General features: G+C 43.9%; 1 protein-coding gene, 1 long non-coding RNA gene and 2 pseudogenes across 2 annotated transcripts; 1 reads left to right on the forward strand and 3 right to left on the reverse strand.

Moving 5' to 3' along the window:
* Positions 1 to 785: 785 nt before the first annotated feature.
* On the reverse strand, positions 786 to 7148 carry LOC128597693 (lanosterol 14-alpha demethylase-like; annotated as a pseudogene).
* Positions 5452 to 5794, reverse strand: LOC128574747 (UPF0729 protein C18orf32 homolog; annotated as a pseudogene).
* Positions 7149 to 15807: 8659 nt separating the features above from the next.
* RFK (riboflavin kinase) lies at positions 15808 to 23841 on the reverse strand. The gene is made up of 4 exons (XM_053575564.1): positions 23418 to 23841; positions 21879 to 22030; positions 18387 to 18489; positions 15808 to 16874 (listed from the first exon to the last, which is right to left on the reverse strand). The coding sequence occupies exons 1-4, from the start codon at positions 23518 to 23520 to the stop codon at positions 16744 to 16746; spliced, it is 489 nt and encodes a 162-aa protein (XP_053431539.1). The 5' UTR covers positions 23521 to 23841; the 3' UTR covers positions 15808 to 16743.
* Positions 23842 to 24305: 464 nt separating this feature from the next.
* Positions 24306 to 24650, forward strand: LOC128574753 (uncharacterized). The gene is made up of 2 exons (XR_008376845.1): positions 24306 to 24382; positions 24492 to 24650. It is a non-coding gene; the product is annotated as an uncharacterized LOC128574753 (long non-coding RNA).
* The last annotated feature ends 329 nt before the right edge of the window (positions 24651 to 24979 follow it).

Genomic DNA, 24979 nt, shown 5'->3' on the forward strand with positions numbered 1-24979 from the left:
ACAATTAGTATTAACTTTTATTCAAAGCTTTAGATGTAAATTTATACTATACCCTCCCATACACACACACACACACACACACACCTGCCACCCTCGGCATATGGGGCTGGCGCCCTACTCACTGAGCCACAGGCACCGCCCATCTTTTGACATTTTGACTGAAAACACTGTCTATAGGAAATTGAGAGATCTAGGACCATCCTTGATAATATTTCCTGAAAATAATGTAATTATTAAGACTAAAGACTGCTCATGACTCTTGATTTAATTACTTAATATTACATATTTACCTATCTGATAAATATGTTTCTGGTTCTGCAACACACAGTTGCCCAGCTTAGTAAATAATGTGTGGCTTCCAAGTGCCTTATTTAATTTTTTAAGATTTTGCAGAGCTAGTCCAAAATTTGAACACTTTGAACTTATTTGCTAAGAGCTGTCTATACTCTTAAAATTACTACCTAGAAACTTTATTATTTAGGATGTGCCAATTATTGGGACGCCCCTAGACAAATTTTTTACTAATGAAATTCCTTAAAGCTTATGTATGTAGTAAGTATCAAAACTACTAGAAAGTAGACATTAGAAAATGTTTCAAATGCTATTACATTTAATAGAACCATTCGCTTAATAAAATATTAAAACCATTAAGTTAAACTGGCTTTTAGAATTATACCCTCAAAAACCCAGTACACTGTATCATAATTATTTTATAAACTCCATTCTCTTTGAGTGCTTTTGCTGCTTACAATGATGTATCACATATTAATTCCTTGCAGTCTTTTTCACAGTGATCTTGATTTGTAATGGATAACTGGGTTTTTAGGGATGTAGATCATAGTTGTATAATTCACAGCAGGAAAATATCCATCGAGGAGATGAAATTCATATAAATGAAGCACAGTGGACCAAATTATCTTAATTTGAACAGAGGCAAAAATTTCCCCGATATAATGATGATGCCCAGCTCCAAATAGCACATAGGCAAACTTCTCTTCTGATGCTTAGTTAGCCTTAAGTAGCAATAGAGATTAAAGTCTAGACATTCTATCCATGATGAGTTAAGTCTTTGATTGACGGGAAGAGAAACATACACCTGATATCCTGGAGGAATTTTATAAAACGCCACAGTCTGAGGAATTTTGGCTGTTCTCATCATGATGGTCATTATAGAAGGTCTAAGTTTCAATGTTGCTTTTATAAAAAGATCAAGTAAATTTATACCCTTCAGCGGGCTGTAAGCTAAGGGAGACAGATTCTCTGTACAGATTATTTTCTGTTCTAAATAACACTTTTCTTGCAGTGTTTTGTCTCTGCCCCCACCCCAAGCCCATCTAGGCATTAGTAGTTGAGGACGTATGCTGCCCTGCCAACAGCAGTCCAATGAGTATCCCTACTACTTCATCATCTGACAAAAGATGTAGAATCTAGTAAAGTTTGCAGAATGTCAACAGCTTTTTCTGCTGTTTCCATTTCCGGATTGTCTTATAGAAATATTCTTGAGTCAGTGTAACTGGCTTATTGTACCCTCAATGAATCCCCAAGAAGAAAAAAAAAAAAAAAAAGAAAGAAATATTCTTGAGCCTAGTGGCTCACATCTATAATCCTAGCACTCTGGGAGGCTAAAGTGGGTGCACTGCCTGAGCTCACAGGTTTGAGACCAGCCTGAGCCAAAGTGAAACCCTGTTTCTAAAAATAGCCGGACATTGTGGCGGGTGTCTGTACCTCAGCTACTCGGGAGGCGGAGGCAAGAGAACTGCTTAAGCCCAAGAGTTAGAGGTTGCTGTGAACTAAGACACCTTGGCACTCTACCAAGGGCAACAAAATGAGACTCTGTCTCAATAAATAAAATCTAAAAGAAAAACCCCCCAATGGCTAGCTGTTAAAATTATGAGCTTAGAACAAATTTTTCCCCACCTTCTCCTCAACTTTGAAATTATTCCTGTTGCTTTTTCAATTATAGAAACATACTATTTAAAATGGGCTATGTTAAGGCCACTTTTCTTTTTTTTTGTAGAGACAGAGTCTCACTTCACAGCCCTCCGTAGAGTGCCGTGGCCTCACACAGCTCACAGCAACCTCCAACTCCTGGGCTTAAGCGATTCTCTTGCCTCAGCCTCCCAAGTAGCTGGGACTACAGGCGCCTGCCACAATGCCCAGCTTTTTTTTTTTTTGGTTGCAGTTCAGCCAGGGGCCGGGTTTGAACCCGCCACCCTCTGTATATGGGGCCGGCGCCTTACCGAGTGAGCCACAGGCGCCGCCCGTTAAGGCCACTTTTTAAAAAAACTTTTATGTTTAAACAATCTGTAAGAAGAGAGAGAATGCAATAGGAGTAGATTTTATAAGATATTTTAGACATTTATGTAAGAGAAGTTTCATTTTTCAAAGAGGTTTCCCCTATTTTCCTATCTGTTTTCTCTTCTCAAAGTATTAAATAATAACAACTACCGAGGGTGGAGCAAGATGGCGGCCGAGTAACAGCTTCCCTGCAACTGGGCACAGTGAGTCTGGGGAGATAAGACTCCAGGCATCTCTGGCGGGTGGGATCTGCCTATAATCATCCCTTTGAGGATACAGGGAGTCAGCAAGGGACTTCTGGACCCCAAGAGAAGAACAAAAACAGTGGAAAACTGGAAGTGGTTGCGTGTGTTCGATTGACCTAATCCCGCTGGCAACGGTAACTACAAGCTGCAGTAAGACTGCAAACTGGAAAGGCCTTATCTGTGAACTGTTTCCGTGTTTTTGGACATGGCACTCAGTTGAACTGCCTTGGGGAGAGCTTGAGCAGGAATGCGGAGAACTTTGGGCATCGTCTAGGGCCCCAGACTGAGCTGCTGAGCCGGGCCACAGGGTGTCATTGTAAAAGAACTGCCCCAGCAAGATCCACCATCAGGGTGCCAGAGCAAGGATCAGCGGGACCTAGTAACCTAATGACTGAGCAGCCTAAAGGCAGGGACTGAGCTGCCTTACAGCCTTAACCCTCAGGGGCAGAGTGAGACTGGTTTTGGCACACTGGAGCCTCGGGCTATTGCCCTGGGTAGAGTGCCATGGCGTCACAGCTCATAGCAACCTCAAACTACTGGGCTTAGCTCCACCAGACCTGCATAAGAGCAGCACCGCGACCCCCGACCTGCGACCTGTGCGCGCCGGGCTTCTGCATGCCCTGACCAAAAACTGCGGGAGCTGCACAATGGGAGAAAATACTTGCAGGTTATACCTCTGATAAAGGTCTAATAACCAGAATCCACAGAGAACTCAAACGTGTTAGCAAGAAAAGAACACGTGATCCCATCTCAGGGTGGGTAAGGGACTTGAAGAGAAACTTCTCTAAAGAAGACACGCATGATCTACAAACACATGAAAAAAGCTCTTCATCCTTAATCATCAGAGAAATGCAAATCAAAACTACTTTGAGATATCACCTGACCCCAGTAAGAGTAGCCCACATAACAAAATCCCAAAACCAGAGATGTTGGCGTGGATGTGGAGAAAAGGGCACACTTCTACACTGCTGGTGGGAATGCACACTAATATGTTCCTTCTGGAAGGATGTTTGGAGAATACTTAGAGACCTAAAAATAGACCTGCCATTCAATCCTATAATTCCTTTACTAGGTTTATACCCAGAAGACCAAAATTCACAATATAACAAAGACATCTGTACCAGAATGTTTATTGCACCCCAATTCATAATTGCTAAGTCATGGAAGAAGCCCAAGTGCCCATCGACCCACGAATGGACTAGCAAATTGTGGTACATGTATACCATGGAATATTATGCAGCCTTAAAGAAAGATGGAGACTTTACCTCTTTCATGTTTACGTGGATGGAGCTGGAACATATTCTTCTTAGCAAAGTATCTCAGGAATGGAAGAAAAAGTATCCAATGTGCTCAGCTCTACTATGAAGCTAAATTATAGCTTTCACATAAAGGCTATAACCCAACTATAGCAAAAGAATATGGGGAAAGGGTCAAGGAAGGGAAAGGGAGGGGGGATGTTAGGGAAGAGGGAGGGTAATGGGTGGGGCCACACCTACGGTGCATCTAGAATGGGTACAGGCAAAACTTACTAAATGCAGAATACAAATGTCTACATACAGTAACTAAGAAAATGCCATGAAGGCTACGTTGTACAGTTTGATGAGAATATTTCAGATTGTATATGAAACCAGCACATTGTACCCCTTGATTGCACTAATGTTCACAGCTATGATTTAACAATAAAAATAAATAAATTTAAATTAAAAAAATAACAATAATAACTAGTTTCACAGACAAGCTGCTCCAACATCTTGACCAGTAATTACATTTTTTTTTTTTTTGAGACAAAGCCTCAAGCTGTCACCCTGGGTAGAGTGCCATGGCATTCCAGCTAACAGCAACCTCCACCTCCTGGGCTCAAATGATTCTCCTGCCTCTGCTTTTCAAGTAGCTGAGATTACAGGCGCCCACCACAATGCCCAGCTTTTTTTTTGGTTGCAACTGTCATTGTTGTTTGGCGGCCTGGGCTGGATTCGAACCCGCCAGCTCAGGTGTATGTGGCTGGCACCTTAGCCTCTTGAGCCACAGACACCGAGCCAGTAATTACATCTTTATGAGCATATCATCATCGTCTTCAAAAACCCTACCCTTCATTTCATGGCACAGCCTCACTAAACTCTTTCACAGTACACTGTATTCCACTCAAATTTGAAGAGCCCTGGGAAATGAGAGCAAACAGCAGTCAAATTCATGTGAATGAAAAAACAAAGCTTTTTTTTTTTTTTTGTAGAGACAGAGTCTCACTGTACTGCCCTCGGGTAGAGTGCCGGGGCGTCACACGGCTCACAGCAACCTCTAACTCTTGGTCTTACGCGATTCTCTTGCCTCAGCCTCCCGAGCAGCTGGGACTACAGGCGCCCGCCACAATGCCCAGCTGCAACTCTTTGTTGCAGTTTGGCCCGGGCTGGGTTTGAACCCGCCACCCTCAGCATATGGGGCAGGCGCCCTACTCACTGAGCCACAGGCGCCGCCCAAAACCATAGCTTTTTAAGTACTTAGCTAGTAACTGAGTATGTACTGGCACAGATCTTGTATTTATTCATATTATTAAAACAGCAGTAGTAGAAATAAATGAATGCTACATTAATGAAAAAGGAACTCAGGAATGAGGTCATTAAATATAACTAACTACATTTCAAATATCAATACCATGTATTTCCCTGATTCGTATCAGGTAAATACCTAATTCTGTCTATCCAGAATTCTGGTCTCAGTGAAAAGGGTCAGAGACAATAACAAAGAAGTTGCTTTAGGGACGGTGCCTGTGGTTCAAACGAATAAGGCACTGGCCCCATATGCCGGAGGTGGTGGGTTCAAACCCGGCCCAGGCCAAAACTGCAAAAAAAAAAAGTGCTTTGTATCATCAGGTCCATTTTAAAAATGATGAAATCCTTTGGAGAAAATTACTTTAGTCTTTCTTTTTATCAGAGGTTTCTGCTGGTCCTCTTGTTGGTAATCCATTTATGTCTCCACCCTTACAGTGTACTTTGCCTTTATTTTTATCATTGAATTTTTTTTTTGTGTGTGTGTGATTTTTGGCCGGGGCTGGGTTTGAACCTGCCGCCTCCGGCATATGGGACTGGCGCCCTACTCCTTTGAGCCACAGGTGCCACCCATCACTGGATTCTTCTATAGCTTTTCTAGGCCATATATGACTAACGAAAGGGGAAATGAGGGTATATGCATGGCTCCAGGAATTTTTTGTAGGCCCAGAGCAGAACTGGAATAACAATAGAAGGAATATACCCCATTGTAGCAGGCTTGAGCCCCTAAACTTGTCCAAGCCAACAAGTGAGAGCAAAACGGATAAAAACTGATGCTGAAGAATCTTCTTTTACTCAACTTAGTCCAAGACAACAATGGAATAAGGGAAAGGCTAAGGCTCTATCCGAAATAGGGCAAGTATTGTGGGGAAAGTCACCACTCTTTAGGTAACCCAGTTCAGCATATCACATCTATCAAATCCATAGTGACAGAAAGAGCAGGGACAGGTTGAGTCAGACAACAACGGTGATCACGGAGCCCAAAATCCACTTAAAAAAAAAAAAAGACTGGGTGTCACTCTGCTATCCCAGGCTAGAGTGCCAGAGCATCAGCCTAGTTCACAGCAACCTCAAACTCCTGGGCTAAAGGATCCTCCCGCCTCAGCCTCCCGAGTGGGTGCCTGCCAAATTGCCCAGCTGATTTTTGTATTTTTTTTTTAGTAGAGAAAGGGACTCTCTTGCTAAGGCTGGTCTCAGACTCCAAAGCTCAAGGGATCCTCCTATCTTGAGCTCCCAGAGTGCAAGAATCTAGGATTATAGGTGTATGCCACCTCGCCTAGCCGAGGTCACTTTTTAACGTTTTCTTCTGTTCTACAAAAACTGGATTAAGCCTATTATATGCAACTTCCTTCCCAAACATAGGTATTGTGAGACAATGGTAGGCATCTACATTCAGGTCTTGAGTTTTACTATTAAAAATCAGTCAGCAATGGGTGACACCTGTGGCTCAACGAGTAGGGAGCTGGCCCCATGTGCCAAAGGTGGTGGGTTCAAACCCAACCCTGGCCAAAAACTGCAACCAAAAAAAATAAAAAACAGAACAAAACAAACAAAAAAAATCAGTCAGCAGCATCACTCCTCAAAAGGTAAGTAAATGTCTTGCCCACTTACCATGGTAAAACTAAATACAGGTCCATACTTGTCACATGCATTTTCTAGAAATTCAATTGAACTTTTCCCAACTGCTATGGCATGCAAGGAATGGAATTGGACAGAAAATATATGGTGGACTTTTAGCCCCAGCTGGCAGCTGGACTAAGTAGCTGAGGTGAGCTGGAGCAGGTAGACTGGGCTAAGGGTGAAGACGCAGGTGAGCAGCAACATGGACAAAGGTGTCACCAGTCACCTTCTGCGTGGCTTGTCCCAGCACTAACCTGCAGTAAGCCAGGCAAACCCTCTGGCCTCCACTGCCACTTCACTCAATTGTAGGTTGAGGTCGCCACAGTTCCTTGGAATCGATGGAGCAAGAGAAGTGGGCAGATGGATGTCTGGAGGTAACCAGGCCCCCAGGGTCTCCTACTAAACCAAGTCCCCACCCTTACCCCACTCCAGTTCCCCCCATATTGCATTTTTCTTTCCTTCCTTCCTCCCTCCCTTCCTTCCTCCTTCTCTCCCTCCCTCCCTCCCTTCTTTCCTTCCTTCTTTTAATAGAGTCTCATTGTGTTGCCCAGGCTAAGAGTACTGTGGTGTCATCATAGCTCACAGCGACCTCAAACTCTTGGGCTTGAGTAATCCTCTTGCCTCAGCATCTTGGGTAGCTGGGACTATAGGTGACCACCACAATGCCCGGCTAGTAGAGACTGGGTCTGGCTCTTGCTCAGGCCGGTCTTGAACTCTGGAGCTCAAGCAATCCATCTGTCTCAGCCTCCCAGACTGCTAGGATTACAGGTGTGAGCACCCAGCCTCTTTTCTTCTTTAGATAAAAGAAGAATAAAGATTTTGTCAGTAGGCTAGTTATATATTCAGGTAATATGCTTAATACATTTTCAAATAAAATACCTCAAATTAAAGCAATTGGCCCAACTGTTAATATAAAAAATAGTAGGTGGGATGGTGTGGTGGCTCATGCCTGTAATCCCAGCACTTGGGAGGCCAAGGCCTGAGCTCCCAGGTTCCAGACCAGCTTGAGCCAGAGCGAGGCCAGGCCTCTAAAAATAGCTGGGTGTCATGGTGGGCATCTGTAGTTCCAGCTACTTGGGAGGCTGAAGCAAGAGATCACTTAAGCCCAGGAGTTCGAGGTTGCTATGAACTATGATGCCATGGCACTCTATCCAGGATGACAAAGTGAGACTCTGTCTCAAACAAAAAAAAAGGACAGCTTACTCTTTCCCATTTTGAGACATTACAGATCCACCTCTACAATAGCATTATCCAATACAGATGCACCTAGCCACACATGGGATTTAAAGTAATTATTGATAGTGAGCAAATGCTTCATAGTTTAGGTATGGTATATTTTCTTTGGGTGTATGCTGTGTGTGTCTGTGTGTGTATGTTTTCATATTAATAGTTGGGCTTATTAAATTTAGAGATAAGATAAATTTACCTGATAAGATGTCTGAAAATTAAACAGAAACATCCTGAGCATAAAATTTGCAAATATAGGCTTGGCGCCTGTAGCTCAAGCAGCTAAGGCACCAGCCGAATACACCAGAGCTGGCGGGTTCAAATCCAGCCCAGGCCCGCCAAACAACGACAACTACAGCCAAAAAATAACCGGGCGTCTTGGCGGGCACCTGTAGTCCCAGCTACTTGGGAGGCTGAGGAAAGAGAATCACCTAAGCCCAAGAGCTGGAGGTTGCTATGAGTTGTGACACCACAGCACTCTACTGAGGGTGACAAAGTGAGATTCTGTCTCTAAAAAAAGAAAAAAAAAAGTTCATCCTGCCAGGAGCAGTGGCTCAGGCCTATAATTCTAGCACTCTGAAAGGGTGAGGTGGGAGGCTCACTTGAGATCAGGAGTTTTAGAACAGGCTAAGCAAGAGAGAGACCCCCCCCATCCTACCAAAAATAGAAAAATTAGCCAGGCACTACGGCAGGTGCCTATAGCCCCAGATACTTGGAATACTGAGGCAGGAGGATCACTTGAATCCATGAATATGAGGTTGCTGTCACCTCTCACTCTAGCCCTCGGGCAGAGTGAGACTCTATCTCAAAAAATAAATAAATAAATAGGCCAGGCAGTGGTTCTCGCCTGTAATGCTAGCACTCTGGGAGGCTCAGGTGGGTAGATCATTTGAGCTCAAGAGTTCAAGACCAACCTGAGCAAGGGCAAGACCCCATCTCTACTAAAAATTGCCAGGAAAGTATGGCTACGTTGGAGGCTGAGGCAGCAGTTTGAAGTTGGTGTGAGCTACGATGTTATGGTACTCTATCCAGGGTGACAGAGTGAGATTCTGCCTCAAAAATAAAAAAAGAAAGAAAGAAAAAATGTACTTTTAAATGTGTGTGTGTGTATATATATACACATGTATGTGTGTATATATACATGTATGTGTGTATATATATATATATATACATGTACATGTATATAGGCTCTGCCTCTGTAGCTCAGTGGATGGGGCACCAGCCACAGCTAGCGAGTTCAAATCCAGCCCGGGCCTGCCAACAACAACACAACCAAAAAATAGCCAGGTGTTGTGGCGGGCGCCTGTAGTCCCAGGTTGCTGTGAGCTGTGATGCCACAGCACTCTACCTGAGGTGACATAGTGAGACTCTGTTTCAGAAAAAAAAAAAGAAAGACTTGTCTGTAAAGCCAGCTGCTCTTCAGCCTGCCATATATAGAAATGCCTCCCTCCTTTTCAGACGCTGTTGATATCTCTTTACAGCCTGCTTGTATTCAAGCATAAAATAAACTTCCTGGCGCAGCGCCTGTGGCTCACGTGGCTAAGGCGCCAGCCACATACACCTGAGCTGGCAGGTTCGAATCCAGCCCGGGCCCACCAAACAAAAATGACAGCTGCAACCAAAAAAAGGTGGGCGTTGTGGCGGGCGCCTGTAGTCCCAGCTACTTGGGAGGCTGAGGCAGGAGAATCACTTGAGCCCAGGAGTTGGAGGTTGCTGTGAGCTGTGATGCCACAGCACTCTACCCAGAGTGACAGCTTGAGGCTCTGTCTCAAAAAATAAATAAATAGAAAAAAATTAACTTCCTGTCATGTTTATTATATTTGGTCTCGTGTGTTTTGATCTAGTCCTTGTTTTACCCATCAATATTTTTTTTTAATTTTAATCTGGTTTCTTTTGCTGTTCTTTTCCTAGCTTCTTGAGATGAAGGATTCACTGATCTACTTGTCTGTTTTGTGCACATAAAGCTATAAATCTTCTACATGTTAGCTGCACCCCACAAGTTTTTATATATTACATACTCATTATCATTCATTTCAAAACAGCTTAACATTGTGGCATTTTTGCATTTTTAAACCTTACAGATTTCAGCCAAGTGCAGCGGCTCATGCCTCCCAGCACTTGAGTGTCCGAGGTGGGTGGATTGCTTTGAGTTCACGGGTTTGAGACCAGACCAGCCTGAGCAAGAGTGAGACCCCATCTCAAAAAATAGCTGGGTGTTCTGGCAGGTGCCTGTAGTCCCAGCTACTCAGAAGGCTGAGGCAAGAGGATCGTTTAAGCCCAAGAGTTTGAGGTTGCTGTGAGCTATGACACTACAGCACTCTACCCAGGGTGACAAAGTGAAACTCTGTCTCAAAAAAATAATAAAATAAATACAAAATACAATCTACTGATTACTTTTTGTATTGTGTTCAATACATTCTTTATGCCAATCCTTAGAAATTTGCTGAAACTTAAGTGGTCCTCCCCCTCGGCCTCCTGTGTAGCATCATCACACTAGTTAATCTTTCAGGGTTTCTGATGGTGACTTCTAGTTTCCTTAGAGAGGCAGTACTGCTGTAGTTTACCATCCTGACTTCACTTGGTCCTTGTAATGGTCATGGAACCAAAGTAGGAATTCTGAAAACAGGTATGTTTACTCCAAATATATAGTAAAGGGCTCAGCTCCTATGGCTCAAGCGGCTAAGGCGCCAGCCAGATACACCTGAGCTGGTGGATTCGAATCCAGTCCAGGCCCACCAAACAATGCCAGCTGCAACCATAGCCGGGCATTGTGGTGGGTGCCTGTAGTCCCAGCTACTTGGGAGGCTGAGGGAGGAGAATCGCTTGAGCCCAGGAGTTGGAGGTTGCTGTGAGCTGTGATGCCACAGCACTCTACCCAGGGCAACAGCTTGAGGCTCTGTCTCAAAAAATAATAATAATAATAAAATAAAATAAAATAAAAAAATATATATGTATGTATGTATGTATAGTAAGGCACAGGAAAGGAAGCACTGGGAAGGTCCAAGGACTTACTGAACTGTCTGTGAAACAAGCCGGGGCTTACTTCCTTTATGACCTGACTAAAGTAAGGCAACCATCAAAGAAATGTAGAGTCACAGCTATATCACAGAGATTAGATGGTGAATTTGGAGACAATAGATAAATGACAACACAGTCACAGACTTAAGTCTCACAGATCACTGACTCTCTAATCTGTATATAACCCATTCATTTTTTTCATTTCATTATTTAAGCCACTATTCTATTTTGAACAATTCTCAAAACTGCCCAATTTTTACACAACTCTGTTATTTTACCATTTTGATACTTTTTGTTGTTGTTGTTGCTCACAGCAACCTCAAGCTCTTGGGCTCAAGCAAGCTTCTTGCCATAGTTTCTCTATTTTAGCAGTCCACCCGCCTTGGGTCTCCCAGACTGCTAGAATTACAGGTGTGAGCCACCACAGCCAGCCTTATTTATTTATTTATTTGTTTGTTTATTTATTTTTTGAGACAGAGCCTCAAGCTGTCAACCAGGGTAGAGTGCTGTGGCATCACAGCTTACAGCAACCTCCAACTCCTGGGCTCAAGCGATTCTCTTGCCTCCACCTCCCAAATAGCTGGGACCACAGGTGCCTGCCACAACGCCCGACTATTTTTTGGTTGCAGCCGTCATTGTTGTTTGGGGGGCCCAGGCTGGATTCAAACCTGCCAGCTCGCCCAGTCTTAGTTTATTTTTTTTGAGATAGTCTCACTCTGTTGCCCTGGGCAGAGTGCCGTGGCATCATAGCTCACAGCAACCTCAAACTCTTGGGCTCAAGTGATTCTCTTGCCTCCGCCTGCAGAATAGTTGGGCCTATAGGCACCCTCCCCTATGCTTGGCTAGTTTTTCTATTTTTAGTAGAAATGCGGTTTCTTGCTCAGGATGGTCTAGAACTCCTGAGCCCAAGTGATCCACCAGGCTTGGCCTCCCAGAACTCTAGGATTACAGGCGTGTGCCACCTCCCTTAGTCTATTTCTTTGCACATATTAAAGTCATTTTAAATTCTGTGTCTGATAATCCCTTTGTGTCATATTTATAGAGCTTTTTCTACAGTTTGTTTCACTATCTTTTGTTAATGATGAGACAGTGTCTCTGGGCACCGCGTGTGGCTCATGAGTAGGGCGCCGGGCCCATATACCGAGGGTGGTGGGTTCAAACCCGGCCCCAGCCAAACAGCAACAAAAAAATAGCCAGGCATTGTGGCAGGTGCCTATAGTCCCAGCTACTCAGGAGGCTGAGGCAAGAGAATCGGCTAAGCCCAGGAGTTGGAGGTTGCTGTAAGCTGTGTAACACCACGGCACTCTACGGAGGGCGATAAAGTGAGACTCTGTCTCTTGAAAAAAAAAAAAAAAAAAGGATGAAACAGTGCCTCACTATGTTGCCCAAGCTCCCCTGGAACTCCTGGGCTCAAGTAATCTTTCCATCTCATCCGCCTGAGCATCTGGGACTACAGACCTGATTATGATGGCATCTCTCTTGCAAGTCAAGATATATTTGCTTCTCAGCCAAATTTCTGAAAGTTAGATTGACTGTGTTAGCTTCACATTATTTTCCAGGTAAGAGAACAGAAAAAGGCTAGCACTTTTATCAGGAAAGCAAAACTGCCCTCACGAATTCAGGGCAAATGTCAGCTTACATCTGTCTCCCAAATCACAATTGCACAACATGGTCAGCCCTAACTGCAAGCTTGCAAGCCTCCATAGTTAAGGAAGATGAGAGCTCTGGACATGAGCCGTGGGAAGAGTACTGGCATGCAACAGAGAAAGGTACATGAGTTCTAAGTAACGGCTTATGAGGTTGGTGGCAAAAGGCATGAAGGTTATAGAACTCTTGTTTTGGAGAACCCAGACCTTACTTATACTGCTCTGTTGCTTATAACTAATAAATACAATGGAACCCTCACTCTCAGAACGCGAGACTTTTGAGTACGGATGCCCTGTGAATCCTCTCCAAATAAACCTGTCTGCAGGCACAGAAAATGGGTTCTTGAGGGCAAGGCACTTAACTCACAGCAACCTTAAACTCTTGGGCTCAAGTGATCCTCTTGCCTCAGCCTCCCAAGTAGCTGGACTACAGGTGCCTACCACAAAACCTGGTTAATTCTTCTATTTTTAGTAGAGACGGGGGCCTGGCTGTTGCTCAGGCTGGTCTTGAATTCCTGAGCTCAAGCAATCCAACCGCACTGGCCTCCCAGAGTGCTAAGTTTACAGGTGTGGGCCACCTCACCCAGACTAACTTTTTTTTTTTGTAAAGACACCAAATTTCACTGTATTGCTCAGGCTTATCTTGAACTCCTGGCCTCAAGCCATCCTCCTACCTCCTCCTCCCAAAGTACTAAGATTACAGGCATCAGCCACAGTGGTTGGCCCTTAACTCATTTTAGAGTAACAATCAGCCAACAAATTAGAAACATAAAAGATTCAAGCTGACACAGGGAAGAAAAAAATATTTAGGATTTATTTAAAGGCCTGAAAACATTCAGAATGGTACCACTGTAACTTATAATAACATAAAACTTTGAAAAATGTAGACACACTTAATTAACACCTAAATAACGCACTATCCAATTCTCAAAAGCAAGTGCTATTTCAGAAAATGTAAGGTGGATAATAAAATAGCAAAATTTTTTCATACACTGAAAGAGAACATAATTAGCAGCAAACTAATCAGACAAAACAAATATTTTTACATTTTCCATTTTTTTAATGTTGCTTCATAAAGCCATTGATAATTGAGGCTTCCTTCAAGTATAGGATTTCTAATAGTAAAAATTATGTTTCAAGCATTTTTATAAAGAAATGAAAGCCACAGACTATCGTTTACCATAATTCATACACTAAAAAATAAAATACAACTAAACTGAATTTATATGCTTTCCTCTTCTTCAACAGCTTTAGAAGTTTCTCTCTATCCTTTATATTTTAATTAAAATTAGACCTAAGGCCCGGTGCTGACTCACATCTATAATCCTAGCACTCTGAGAGGCCAAGGCCAGTGGATTGCTTGAGCTCAGGAATTTGAGACCCCCCCATCTCTAAAAATAACTGGGTGTTGTGGTGGGCACCTGTAGTCCCAGCTACATGGGAGGCTGAGGCAAGAGGCTCACTTGAATCCAAGAGTTGGAGGTTGCTGTGAGCTATAATGCCCTGGCACTCTAACAAGGGTGACAAAGACTGTCCCAAAAAATAAAATAAAATTGGATCTAACTCATTTATGTAGATGAAGGGAAAATTATTTATAATGAAGTATCTTTAAAATTACCTTCTATGTACTTCTTTCTACCCTTAACCCCCTCATCACCACTATCTATTGCTAAAGTGACCAATGATACAATGTGCTATCTGAGGGGGCCAAAGTGATATGTAATCTTAAAATTCCTAAATATCCAAGGTTTTAACTATCAATATAGACAAAAAGACTAAAGTGGACAAAAATCATAATAGGAATAAAAATCCATATTATTTAACTAAAACTCTATACATACCTTTCTCTCAAGCTACAAGCACCCTTCAGACTAGCATTAAATTACATCGTGCATACACAACTATGACAGTTGAGATTTGCCCTGGAATCTAAAATAAGTTTCTATTTTTACAGTTTTATCAGCTGTTAGTTTTGCTAGGGGGAAGAGAATTTTGTGTTAAGAAACTGGTACATATAAACTAACAGCTAAATGTTCACAAAAAACCTTGAGGAAACCTAAGGATGAAGTTAGTTGGTTTTGAAAATTTTTTTAGAGATGGGTCTTGCTACATTGCTGATCTCAAACTCCTGTCCTCAAGTGATCCTTAGGCCACAACCTCCTGAATAGTTGGGATTACAGGCATGAGTGATTTGCCTGACTTGTTTTTTTGTCTAAGGATGCAATACATACATTCACATAACCACTATTGACATAGTGAAGGTACAGGATAGAATAGGCAGATGCAGTCTCTTTTAAATAGGATATTCTGGCTTTTAATTTTAAAAACTAGGGCACCCCTGTGGCTCAGTGAGTAGGGCACCGGGCCCATATATGGAGGGCGGCGGGTTCAAACTCAGCCCCAGCCCCAGCTCAACTGCAACAACAACAAAAATAGCCAGATGTTGTGGTGGGTGCCTGTAGTCCCAGCTATTCAGGAGGCTGAGGCAAGAGAATCGCCTAAGCCCCCAGAGCTGGAGGTTGCTATGAGCTGTGACGCCATGGCACTCTACCGAGGGTGACAAAATGAGACTGTCTCTACAAAAAAAAAAAAAAAAAAAAAAATTTTAAACTAATTCTTTTTTAAAGAGGGAGTCAGTTTTGCCCAAGCTGGCCTCAAATTCCTGGGCTCAAGAGATCCTCCTGCCCCAACCTCCAAGCAACTGGGACTACAGGTATGCACTTAGTTTCCAGCACAGTAGGATATTCTAAAAGGAATAAATTGATGCTGACAATTGTTCAAAGGAAAAAATCAGCAAAAGTCAAGAAAAATGCTGAGGCATACAAATATCTACTCTTAAAAAGTGTTATCCATGCCTTGGTGCCCATAGCACAGTGGTTACAGCACCAGTCACATGTTCGAACCTGGCCAGGGCCAGCTAAAAAAACAATGACAACTGCAACACCAACAACAACAAAAAAAAATAGCCAGGCATTGTGGTGGACGCCTGTAGTCCCAGCTATTTGGGAGGCTGAGGCGAGAGAATCGCCTAAACCCAAGAGTTTGAGGTTGCTGTGTTGTGGCTCAATTGTGACGCCATGGCACTCTACCAAGGGCGACATAATGAAATCTGTCTCCAAAAAAAAAAAGTGTTATCCAACAAAAATGAGACCTATAGATAAAAACAAAAACAAACAAACAAAAAACAAAAACACTATTTTACTGTCTTGATATACCAAAAAAAAAAAAAAAAAGCAGAGGAAATCTGGACCACTTAGAATTGAGGCAGCTCTGTAGAACAATTAACATGGTACAATGATAACTTCACAGGAAATAACCAAAATGATATTTCACATTTGTAATAATAGATTAATGCATAAAATACCAAAAATGTGAATTTTTCCCTTAAGTTTACAATAAACTATCAAACTTTTGTTTAATCTATTTACATTTTATTTTTTAAGACAGAGGCTTGCTTTTCACCCCAGGCAAAGTGCAATAGCATCATCATAGCTCACAGCAACCTCAAAATCCTAGGCTCAAGTGATCCTCTTGCTTCAGCCTCCCTAGTAGCTAGGACTATAAGTTCGTGATATTGTATCTGGCTAATTATTCTATTTTTAGTAAAGACAAGGTCTTCTTTTTGCTCAGGCTGTTGGTTCTGAATTTCTGAGCCTAAATGATCCTCCTGTCTCAGCCTTCCGCAGGGCCAGGATTACAGGCATGAGCCACTGTGTCCAGCAAGTTTAATGTATTGTATTTACTTTTATAATCTTTCTCTGCTTAGCTGCATATGCTATACAAGTACACACATGCTGGCGTTTTACTATGCGAATTATAGTTCTAATCTCAAACTAGTCACTTGCCTTTTTATCCATACTTGTATCATCTACATTTCCATCGTAAGACACCTGATACCTTTCTTGTGGTACATTTTAATCAACATAATACATTAAAAAATCTTGATTTTTAAATGAATCTTTGTAGTGCTATGACACGATTGGTTTAATTTAATAAGTGAAGCACAATATGGTAACTAAATTGTACTGTTTAAACTAATGACAGTGGAAGGAAAATGATTTTTAAAATATAACTAAGATGAGACATGACAGTTATAAACAGTGAAATACTAGAAATCAGTGAATGAATAAATAAGATGATATTTCATCAGTGGCCATTCATAATTTTGCCTTTAGGAACCCGGAAAAAACTGTCTTCTTTGAGTTTCAAATGTTCTGGTAGATCTAGTCGTTTCTTAGCTTCTTCAATATCACCTTGAATGGCTGAAATAAGTGACTCTGCAGAGAGAATAAACCAGGTAAAGGTGATAAAAAACTGCTAACATACTTCTTACCACTCCTTTGTTCGACCTCTCCTAAAAACTCACTGGCTGGCAGTATTTCTGGTATAGGGTAGATGTCCAAGTATTGTTTGTTTCATCCATTCTCCCAAGCTTAAGTAAAAGTCAATGGTACACAAAAGATGTCCCTAATATTGTAACATTTTATAGAAAGTTACATGCAGGGTGGCACCTGTGGGTCAGTGGGTAGGGCGCCAGCCCCACATACAGAGGGTTCAAACTGCAACAAAAAAATAGCCAGGCATTGTGGCAGGTGCCTGTAGTCCCAGCTACTCAGGAGGCTGAGGCAAGAGAATCCTCTAAGTCCCGGAGTTGGAGGTTGTTGTGAGCTGTGTGACACCATGACACTCTACCAAGGGAGATAAAGTGAGACTCTGTCTCTACAAAAAGTAAAAATAAAAAATAAATAAATAAATAAAACAGCAGTGGCAACTGCAACAAAAGTAGCCAGGCATTGTGGCGGGCACATGTAGTCCCAGCTACTTGGGAGGCTGAGACAACAGAACTGCTTAAGCCCAAGGGAGGCCAAGGCAAGAGAATTGCTTAAGCCCAAGAGTTGGAGCTATGACACCACGCCATTCTACCAAGGGCTACAGAGTGAGACTCTGTCTCAACTGTGGCTCAGTTGGTAAGGCGCCAGCCCCATATACTGAGGGCGGTGGGTTCAAACCCGGCCCCGGCTGAACTGCAACAAAAAAATAGCCGGGCGTTGTGGCGGGCGCCTGTAGTCCCAGCTACTCGGGAGGCTGAGGCAAGAGAATCGCTGAAGCCCAGGAGTTGGAGGTTGCTGTGAGCTGTGTGAGGCCACGGCACTCTACCGAGGGCAATAAAGTGAGACTGTCTCTACAAAAAAAAAAAAAGTTACATGCAAAAAAGTGTACATTGTAAATTATCGAATGGAAGAAACAAATATTCAGTATTTTTTTTTTTTTTGAGACAGAATCTCAAGCTGTTGCCCTATGTAGAGTGCTATGGCGTCACAGCTCACAGCAACCTCAGACTCTTGGGCTTAAGCGATTCTCTTACCTCAGCCTCCCAAATAGCTTGGACTACAGGTGCCCACACAATGCCCAGCTATCTTTTTGTTGTTGTTGTTGTTGTTAAGACAAGAGTCTCACAAAATACGGGGCCGCACCCTACCCACTGAGCCACGGGTGCCAGCTATTTTTTGTTGTTGTTGAAGTCGTATGTGGCCAACGCCCTGCCCACTGAGCTACAGGCACCACCCTATTCTTTAATAAAAGAAACTTTACCTGCAAAATATACAAAATAATCCCTCACATGGTCATTATAGGGCATAAAAGGAATTAAATTCATGTAAGATGATTAAAACAGTGCCTAATGCTCTAATATCATCTTTCCTGCCATCATTATCATCAGTGGTAGCAGTAAAAGTAAGGAGCTGTGATTAGCAGCAGTAATATTTAAGATAACCAAAATGAGAACTTACCTAAAGAATCAAAGTTCTTTTCTGGTCTGAGGTAGCCAACAATAGCCACATTGAGGATTTCCCCATAGAAGTCCTCTTTAAAGGTATGCATGATATGAGTTTCCTACAGCCAAGAAACATTAAAAAGATTACCATCAGATTACAGAGTACCTGAAATTTGAAATATTATCTTCATGTTTATGCTGGGCTAACTTAATTCTCCCAACGCTTGTATTTCTACACACCCTTACATGTAAACATAACTGAGTGAGGTAGTAGATATTATACCACAAATCTGGAATGATTTGCTGTTAATTAAAAAAAAACCCTGACATGTATTAAAGGAAGTAAGAGTCTTACCAAGGGGGAAAAAAATTGGGTAAAGACAAAGAGTGAGCAAGTATTAAATAAAAGATTTCACTACCTAAACAATTAGTTCTAAGGTGGGTCGGGATCCAGGTTGTCTATCTCTGACACACACTGAGTATGGGAACCTCTTAGAGTTAGGCAGAGCTGAAGACTAACTGCTATGGGAGCAGGAAGGCCATGCAGCTTTCAAATAGTGAGTGAGTGATGTGACAAAAGGGAACAAGGCATGTAAAGCAAAAATGGAATGGCAAAATAAAGCAGGAGGGAGAAGATGCCCCAGTAATACTTTTATTACCTGATTAACTAATAAAAATAAGTTAGTCATAAGACAGTCTTCCCTCCCCTTCTTTTCTTTCCTCATTCAACAGAAAAATAGTTGTAATTTATTTTATTATTTATTTATTTTTTGAGACAGTCTCACTATCACCCTGGGTGGAATGCCTTGGCGTCACAGCTCACAGCAACCTCCAACTCCTGGGCTTAAGCGATTCTCTTACCTCAGCCTCCCAAGTAGCTGGGACTACAGGTGCCCACCACAACACCCGGCTATGTTTTTGTTGCAGGTTGGCAGGGGCCAGGTTCAAACCCGCCACCCTGGGTATATGGGGCCAGCGTCCTACCCACTGAGCCACAGTTGCTGCCCTTGTAATTAATTTTAAAAAAAGGAATCTGAGGCTGGACATGGTGGCTCACGTCTATAATCCCAGCACTCTGGGAGGCCGAGGCAGGTGAACTGCCTGAGCTCATGAGTTCAAGACCAGCCTAAACAAAAGCCAGACCCCATCTCTAAAAATAGCTGGGTGTTGTGGCAGGCGCCTATAGTCCCAGCTACTTGGGAGACTGAGGCAAGAGGGTAGCTTGAGCCCAAGAATTGGAGGTTGCTGTGAGCTATGATGCCAGAGCACTCTACTGAGGACAATGAAGTGAGACACTGTCTCAAAAAAATTAAAAAAAAGAAAGGAATTTGTGAGTTCTATATGCTAGTAAAGTTGGTATAAACTTCAACAGACTTCAAATTTCAGGATTTTATTGCCCACAGTAGCCACAAAGAAAATATCTGTAGAAAATACACAAAAGGGGCCGGGCACTGTAGCTCATGCTATATATAAAGATAGCACTCTGAGACCAAGGTGGTTGGATTACTTACTTGAGCTCAAGAGTTCAAGACCAGGGTCAGCGCCTGTAGTTCAGTGGCTAGGGCACTAGCCACATACACCAGAGCTGGCAGGTTCGAATCCAGCTTGGGCCTGCCAAACAACAATGACAACTACATCCAAAAAACAATATACCTGGGTGTTGTGGTAGGCACCTTTAGTCCCAACTACTTGGGAGGCTGAGGCAACAGAATCGTTTAAGCCCAAGAGTTTGAGGTTGCTGTGAGCTGTGATGCCACAGCACTCTACCCAGGGTGATAGCTTGAGACTCTGTTTCAAAGACAAAAGAAAAAAAGAAAAGAGGTCAAGAGCAGGCGGCGCCTGTGGCTCAAAGGAGTAGGGCGCTGGCCCCATATGCCGGAGGTGGCGGGTTCAAACCCAGCCCCAGCCAAAAAAAAAAAAGAGTTCAAGACCAAGGCCGGAACATTACAGTGGCTCATGCCTGTAATCCCAGCAACTCTGGGAGGCTGAGGTGGATGGATCACCTAAGCACACGAGTTCGAGACCAGCTTGAGCTAGAGTGAGATCCTGTCTCTAAAAATAGCCAGGCATTGTGGTAGGTGCCTATAGTCTCAGCTACTTAAGAGGCTGAGGCAGGAGAATCACTTGAGCCCAAGAGTTTGAGGTTGCTGTGAGCTATGACACCACAGCACTCTACTGGGGGCAACAAAGTTAGATTCTGTCTCAAAAAAAGAAAGAAAGAAAGAAAGAAAGAGTTTAAGACCAGTCTGACCAAAAGCAAGACCCCATCTCTATTAAATATAGGTAAAAAAAGAAATAAAACTAGCTGGAGCATTATGCCTATAATCCTAGCTACTGGAGAAGCTAAGTTAAGAGGATCACTTGAGCCAAGAGTTCAAGGTTGCTGTGAGCTATCATACCACCACTGCACTCTACCCAGGGCGTCACAGTAAGACTTATCCAAAAAGAAAAAGAAAAGAAGAGACACAAAAGGAAATGAGAAGGGAATTAACACTACAAAAATACCAACTAAATACAAAAGGCAGTAATGAAGGTAATGAGAGACAAGGAAGTTATAAGGCACATAGAAAACAAATAGCAAACTAGCAGAAGTGCCTCTTTATCCTCCTTTAAATGCAAATTGATTAAATGGTCCCATCAAAAGGCAGAGACTGGCAGAATGGATTTAAAAAGATAATTCAGGCTTGATACCGGCAGCAGTGGTTACAGCGCCAGCCACATGCACCAAGGGTGGCAGGTTCGAACCCAGCCCAGGCCAGCTATAACGACAATGACAACTGCAACAAAAAAAAATAGCTGGGCGTGGTGGCAGGTGCCTGTAGTCCCAGCTACTTGAGAGGCTGAGGTAAGAGACCTGCTTAAGCCCAAGAGTTTGAAGTTGCTATGAGCTGATGCCATGGCACTCTACCCAGGGCGACATAGTGAGGCTCTGTCTCAAAAAATATATATAAAGAAAAGAAAAGAAAGAAAATACAGGCCAGGCAAGGTAAAGGTGGCTTACACCTATAATCCTAGCACTCTGGGAGGTCAAAGTGGGTGGATTGCCTGAGCTCAGAAGTTTGAGACCAGCCTGAGCAAGAGCAAGATCTCATAAAAATAGCCAAGTGTGGTGGCTGTAGTCTCAGCTACTCGGGAGGCTGAGGCAAGACATCACTTGAGTGCAAGAGTTTGAGGTTGCTGTGAGCTATGACACCAGGGCACTGTACCCAGGGGGACAAAGTGAGAGTCTGTCTCAAAAAATATATATATTTTTACACATAAAATCCAATTACACATTGTCTATAAGAGCCTAACTTTGGATCCAAAGACACAAGTAGGTCAAAAGTAAAAAGATATTCTATTTAAACAGTAAATAATAATTTTTAAATCTTTCAAGTATGCTGCCAAAAATCCTAATATTTAAATTACGTTGTGATTACCATTCTTGAATTCTATGTACATCTAATACTATGTATTAGTCTAAACCATTCATCCCATTGTCAGTTACAGAGCAAACCACAATGCTTACCATGGACTTTTTTGTATTCTTGTAGTATGGGTTCCAGCCTATGCTCACCACCATCTTATGGACATCTCCACTTCCAACACTGGCCCAACCATAGTAAATGCCAGTGGATACATCAGCAGGGAGATTATCTACTACTTGTTCAGGAAAGTTTGCTAAATAACAGAAGTAAATATTTTGAGTGTTAGGAATTTCATATTAAATATTTGTAATAATCATATGTAAGGTTAATCTAACCATTACATTCACAAGAATCCTAGGGCCTTGCATATAATTATCAATTTTATCCTTCTGCTGGGCGCCTATAGCTCAAGCGGCTAAAGTGCCAGTCACATACGCCAGAGCTAGTGGGTTGGAATCCGGCCCAGGCCTGCCAAACAACAATGACAACTACAACCAAAAAATAGCCTTGAGTTGTGGTGGGCGCCTGTAGTCTCAGCTACTTGGGAGGCTGAGGGAAGAGAATCGCTTAAGCCCAGGAGTTGGAGGTTGCCGTGAGCTGTGACACCCCTGCACTACCCAGGGTGATAACGTGAGGCTCTGTCTAAAAAAAAAAAAAATTAGCCTTCCATTTTCTGGCTTAGATTTCTTTCTCCCCTTTGTGTGGCTAAGTTAGGAATAAAGTACAAGTGCATAAAGCTCTCCAGAAAAACACTTCTGGGGTAGGAGGGGAAAGAAAAACAGGTACAAGAACAGATAAACGTTTTAAGACCTGCTCTTTCCTAAGAAGGTTCCAAATCACATGAAAAGATTGTGACTTTTAAAATACACAAGCCTAGGGCCCCAAGCTGAAAGACTAAGAGTCAGTCTGACATGTAACGATTAATTAAACAGGTCTTGATCATTAAAACTAATGTAGACAAAAGCAGCTGGCTCTCATTCAACTACTTGAGTCGTCATATGGACACTACATATAACAAATTAAACAAAAAAAAAAAACACCTTAAGAGTCATCTTGAGAGGGCGCCGGCCCCATATACCGAGGGTGGCGGGTTCGAACCCGGCCCCGGCCAAACTGCAACAACAACAACAAAATAGCTGGGCGTTGTGGAGGGCTCCTGTAGTCCCAGCTACTCGGAAGGCTGAGACAAGAGAATCACTTAAGCCCAGCAGCTGGAGGTTGCTGTGAGCTGTGACGCCACGCACTCTACCCAGGGCAACAAAGTGAGACTCTTTCTCAAAAGAAAAAAAGAGCTTGAGAAGAGAATTCAGCCAATCTGGCCCACATTACGTTCTCTAATGGGCGAGCCGAGCTCGGCCGACAGTATCTCGGCTGGACAGGGAAGCGTCAAAGAAAGATGTCGAGACTCATCTGCCCTCTGGCCATCACCATCCCTCATTTCCAGCCCTCCCTGAGCTTCGAGTGCCCTCAACCTGACCTAAGGTCCTCTGCCCCAAAGAAGGCGGGTCGCGGCGGCGGAGCGGGCGTCACCCGGCGAGGCAGCTTACAGACTCCAAGACCCGATCCCGAGACCGGAGGCCACCAACTCAGCCCCCGTCGCGTGACCCGACCAAGGGGAACACCGGCCTCCCTGCTCTCACCTGTGGGGATGCCCAGCTGCTTGGAGCCCCGGCCGAAGCCCCGCACCACTTGGCCCCGGCAGAAATACGGCAGGTGCCTCATGACGCCGTCCGCCCGGGGCATGGGCTGCGGCCCGGTCCGCGAGTCCGGCGGAGCCGCCGTTGAGGCGGTGGCCGGACCCCCTGACCAGCCGGGAGACTCCGGCGTGAGCGCCGCCGGCCAGGCGGGCGCACCAGGGCCCGGGAGGCGCCGATGACACGCCGCGGAGGGGCCTTCACGCCGCTGACCCAACAGAAGCCACACAGGGACTCAAAGGTTGCGTCTCCGTCTGGCGAGCCGAGGCAACAGCAGAAGTACTTGTGGGTGTGGGCGGGGAATGCGCAGAGGACCGCCCGATTGCGCCGGAGGAACCAAACCTGCCCCCGGGTGTGCGGCTTACGCCCACGCTTGCTCCGCCGAACTGCCCGCGCCCGCTCGGCTTCCGTAGCTCCGCCCTGCCGTGGCTCCGCCCCCAGCTGCGGTCCGGACTGCTGTCCTAAAGTCCGGTCTTCCTTTCCTCCCCAGGTAGTGAGTATTGTAGTGAAAAAGGGTTTTCAGCTTGAGAGCCGCGAAAGCACCGTTCCTGAGTCGTTCTCAAGGTTTTCTTTTTTCCCATTCTCCTTTTCTCTTTTTTTTTTTTTTTTGTAGAGACAGAGTCTCACTTTACCGCCCTCGGTAGAATGCCATGACGTCACAGGACTCACAGCAACCTCCAGCTCTTGGGCCTCCGCGATTCTCTTGCCTCAGCCTCCCTGTGGGACTACAGGCGCCCGCCACAACGCCCAGCTGTTTTTTTGTTGCAGTTCGCCGGGGCTGAGTTTGAACCCGCCGCCCTCGGTATATGGGGCCAGAGCCCTACTCACTGAGCAGGCGCCACCCCATTCTTTTCCTATCGATTCTGATGATGCCGAAGCGAGACGTTCTGTAGCTCCTTGGCAACCTCTGGGTAAATCTTCAATTGCCAATTATTCCCTTCGGTGAGGCACTTTTTTTTGTTTGTTTGTTTGTTTTTGTTTTTTTTTTTTTTTGAGGCAAAGTGTCACTCTGTTCCCCAGGCTAGAGTGCTGTGGCCTCCGCCTAGCCAGAAACCTCCAACTCCTGCATTCAAGTGATCTCCCGCCTCATTTCCTATATTTCCTACTCAGAATAGTGGAAATACAGATGTGAGCCACCACCTCTGGCCTTTACGCATTTATTAAAGCTGTAAAATTCCAGCTGAAAGGTAATGTCTTTTTTTTTTTTTTTTGTCTACCCTCGGTAGAGTGCTGTGTAATCACAGCTCACAGCAACCTCCAGCTTTTGAGCTTAGGCGATTCTCTTGCCTCAGCCTCCTGAGTAGCTGGGACTACAGGCGCCTGCCACAACGCCTGCTATTTTTTTGTTGTAGTTTGGCCAGGGCGAGGTTTGAACCCACCATGCTTGGTATATGGGGCCGGCGCCCTACCCACTGAGCCACAGATGCCGCCCAAACATCAAGTCCTTATAGAGACTCCTAACCTCCCGGCAGGAAGCGGCCCTCCTCCTCCCAAACCACTGAAGTTAT

The sequence above is a fragment of the Nycticebus coucang genome, chromosome 2 (assembly GCF_027406575.1).
Source record: "Nycticebus coucang isolate mNycCou1 chromosome 2, mNycCou1.pri, whole genome shotgun sequence".
In the NCBI taxonomy this organism is placed as follows: Eukaryota; Metazoa; Chordata; class Mammalia; order Primates; family Lorisidae; genus Nycticebus; species Nycticebus coucang.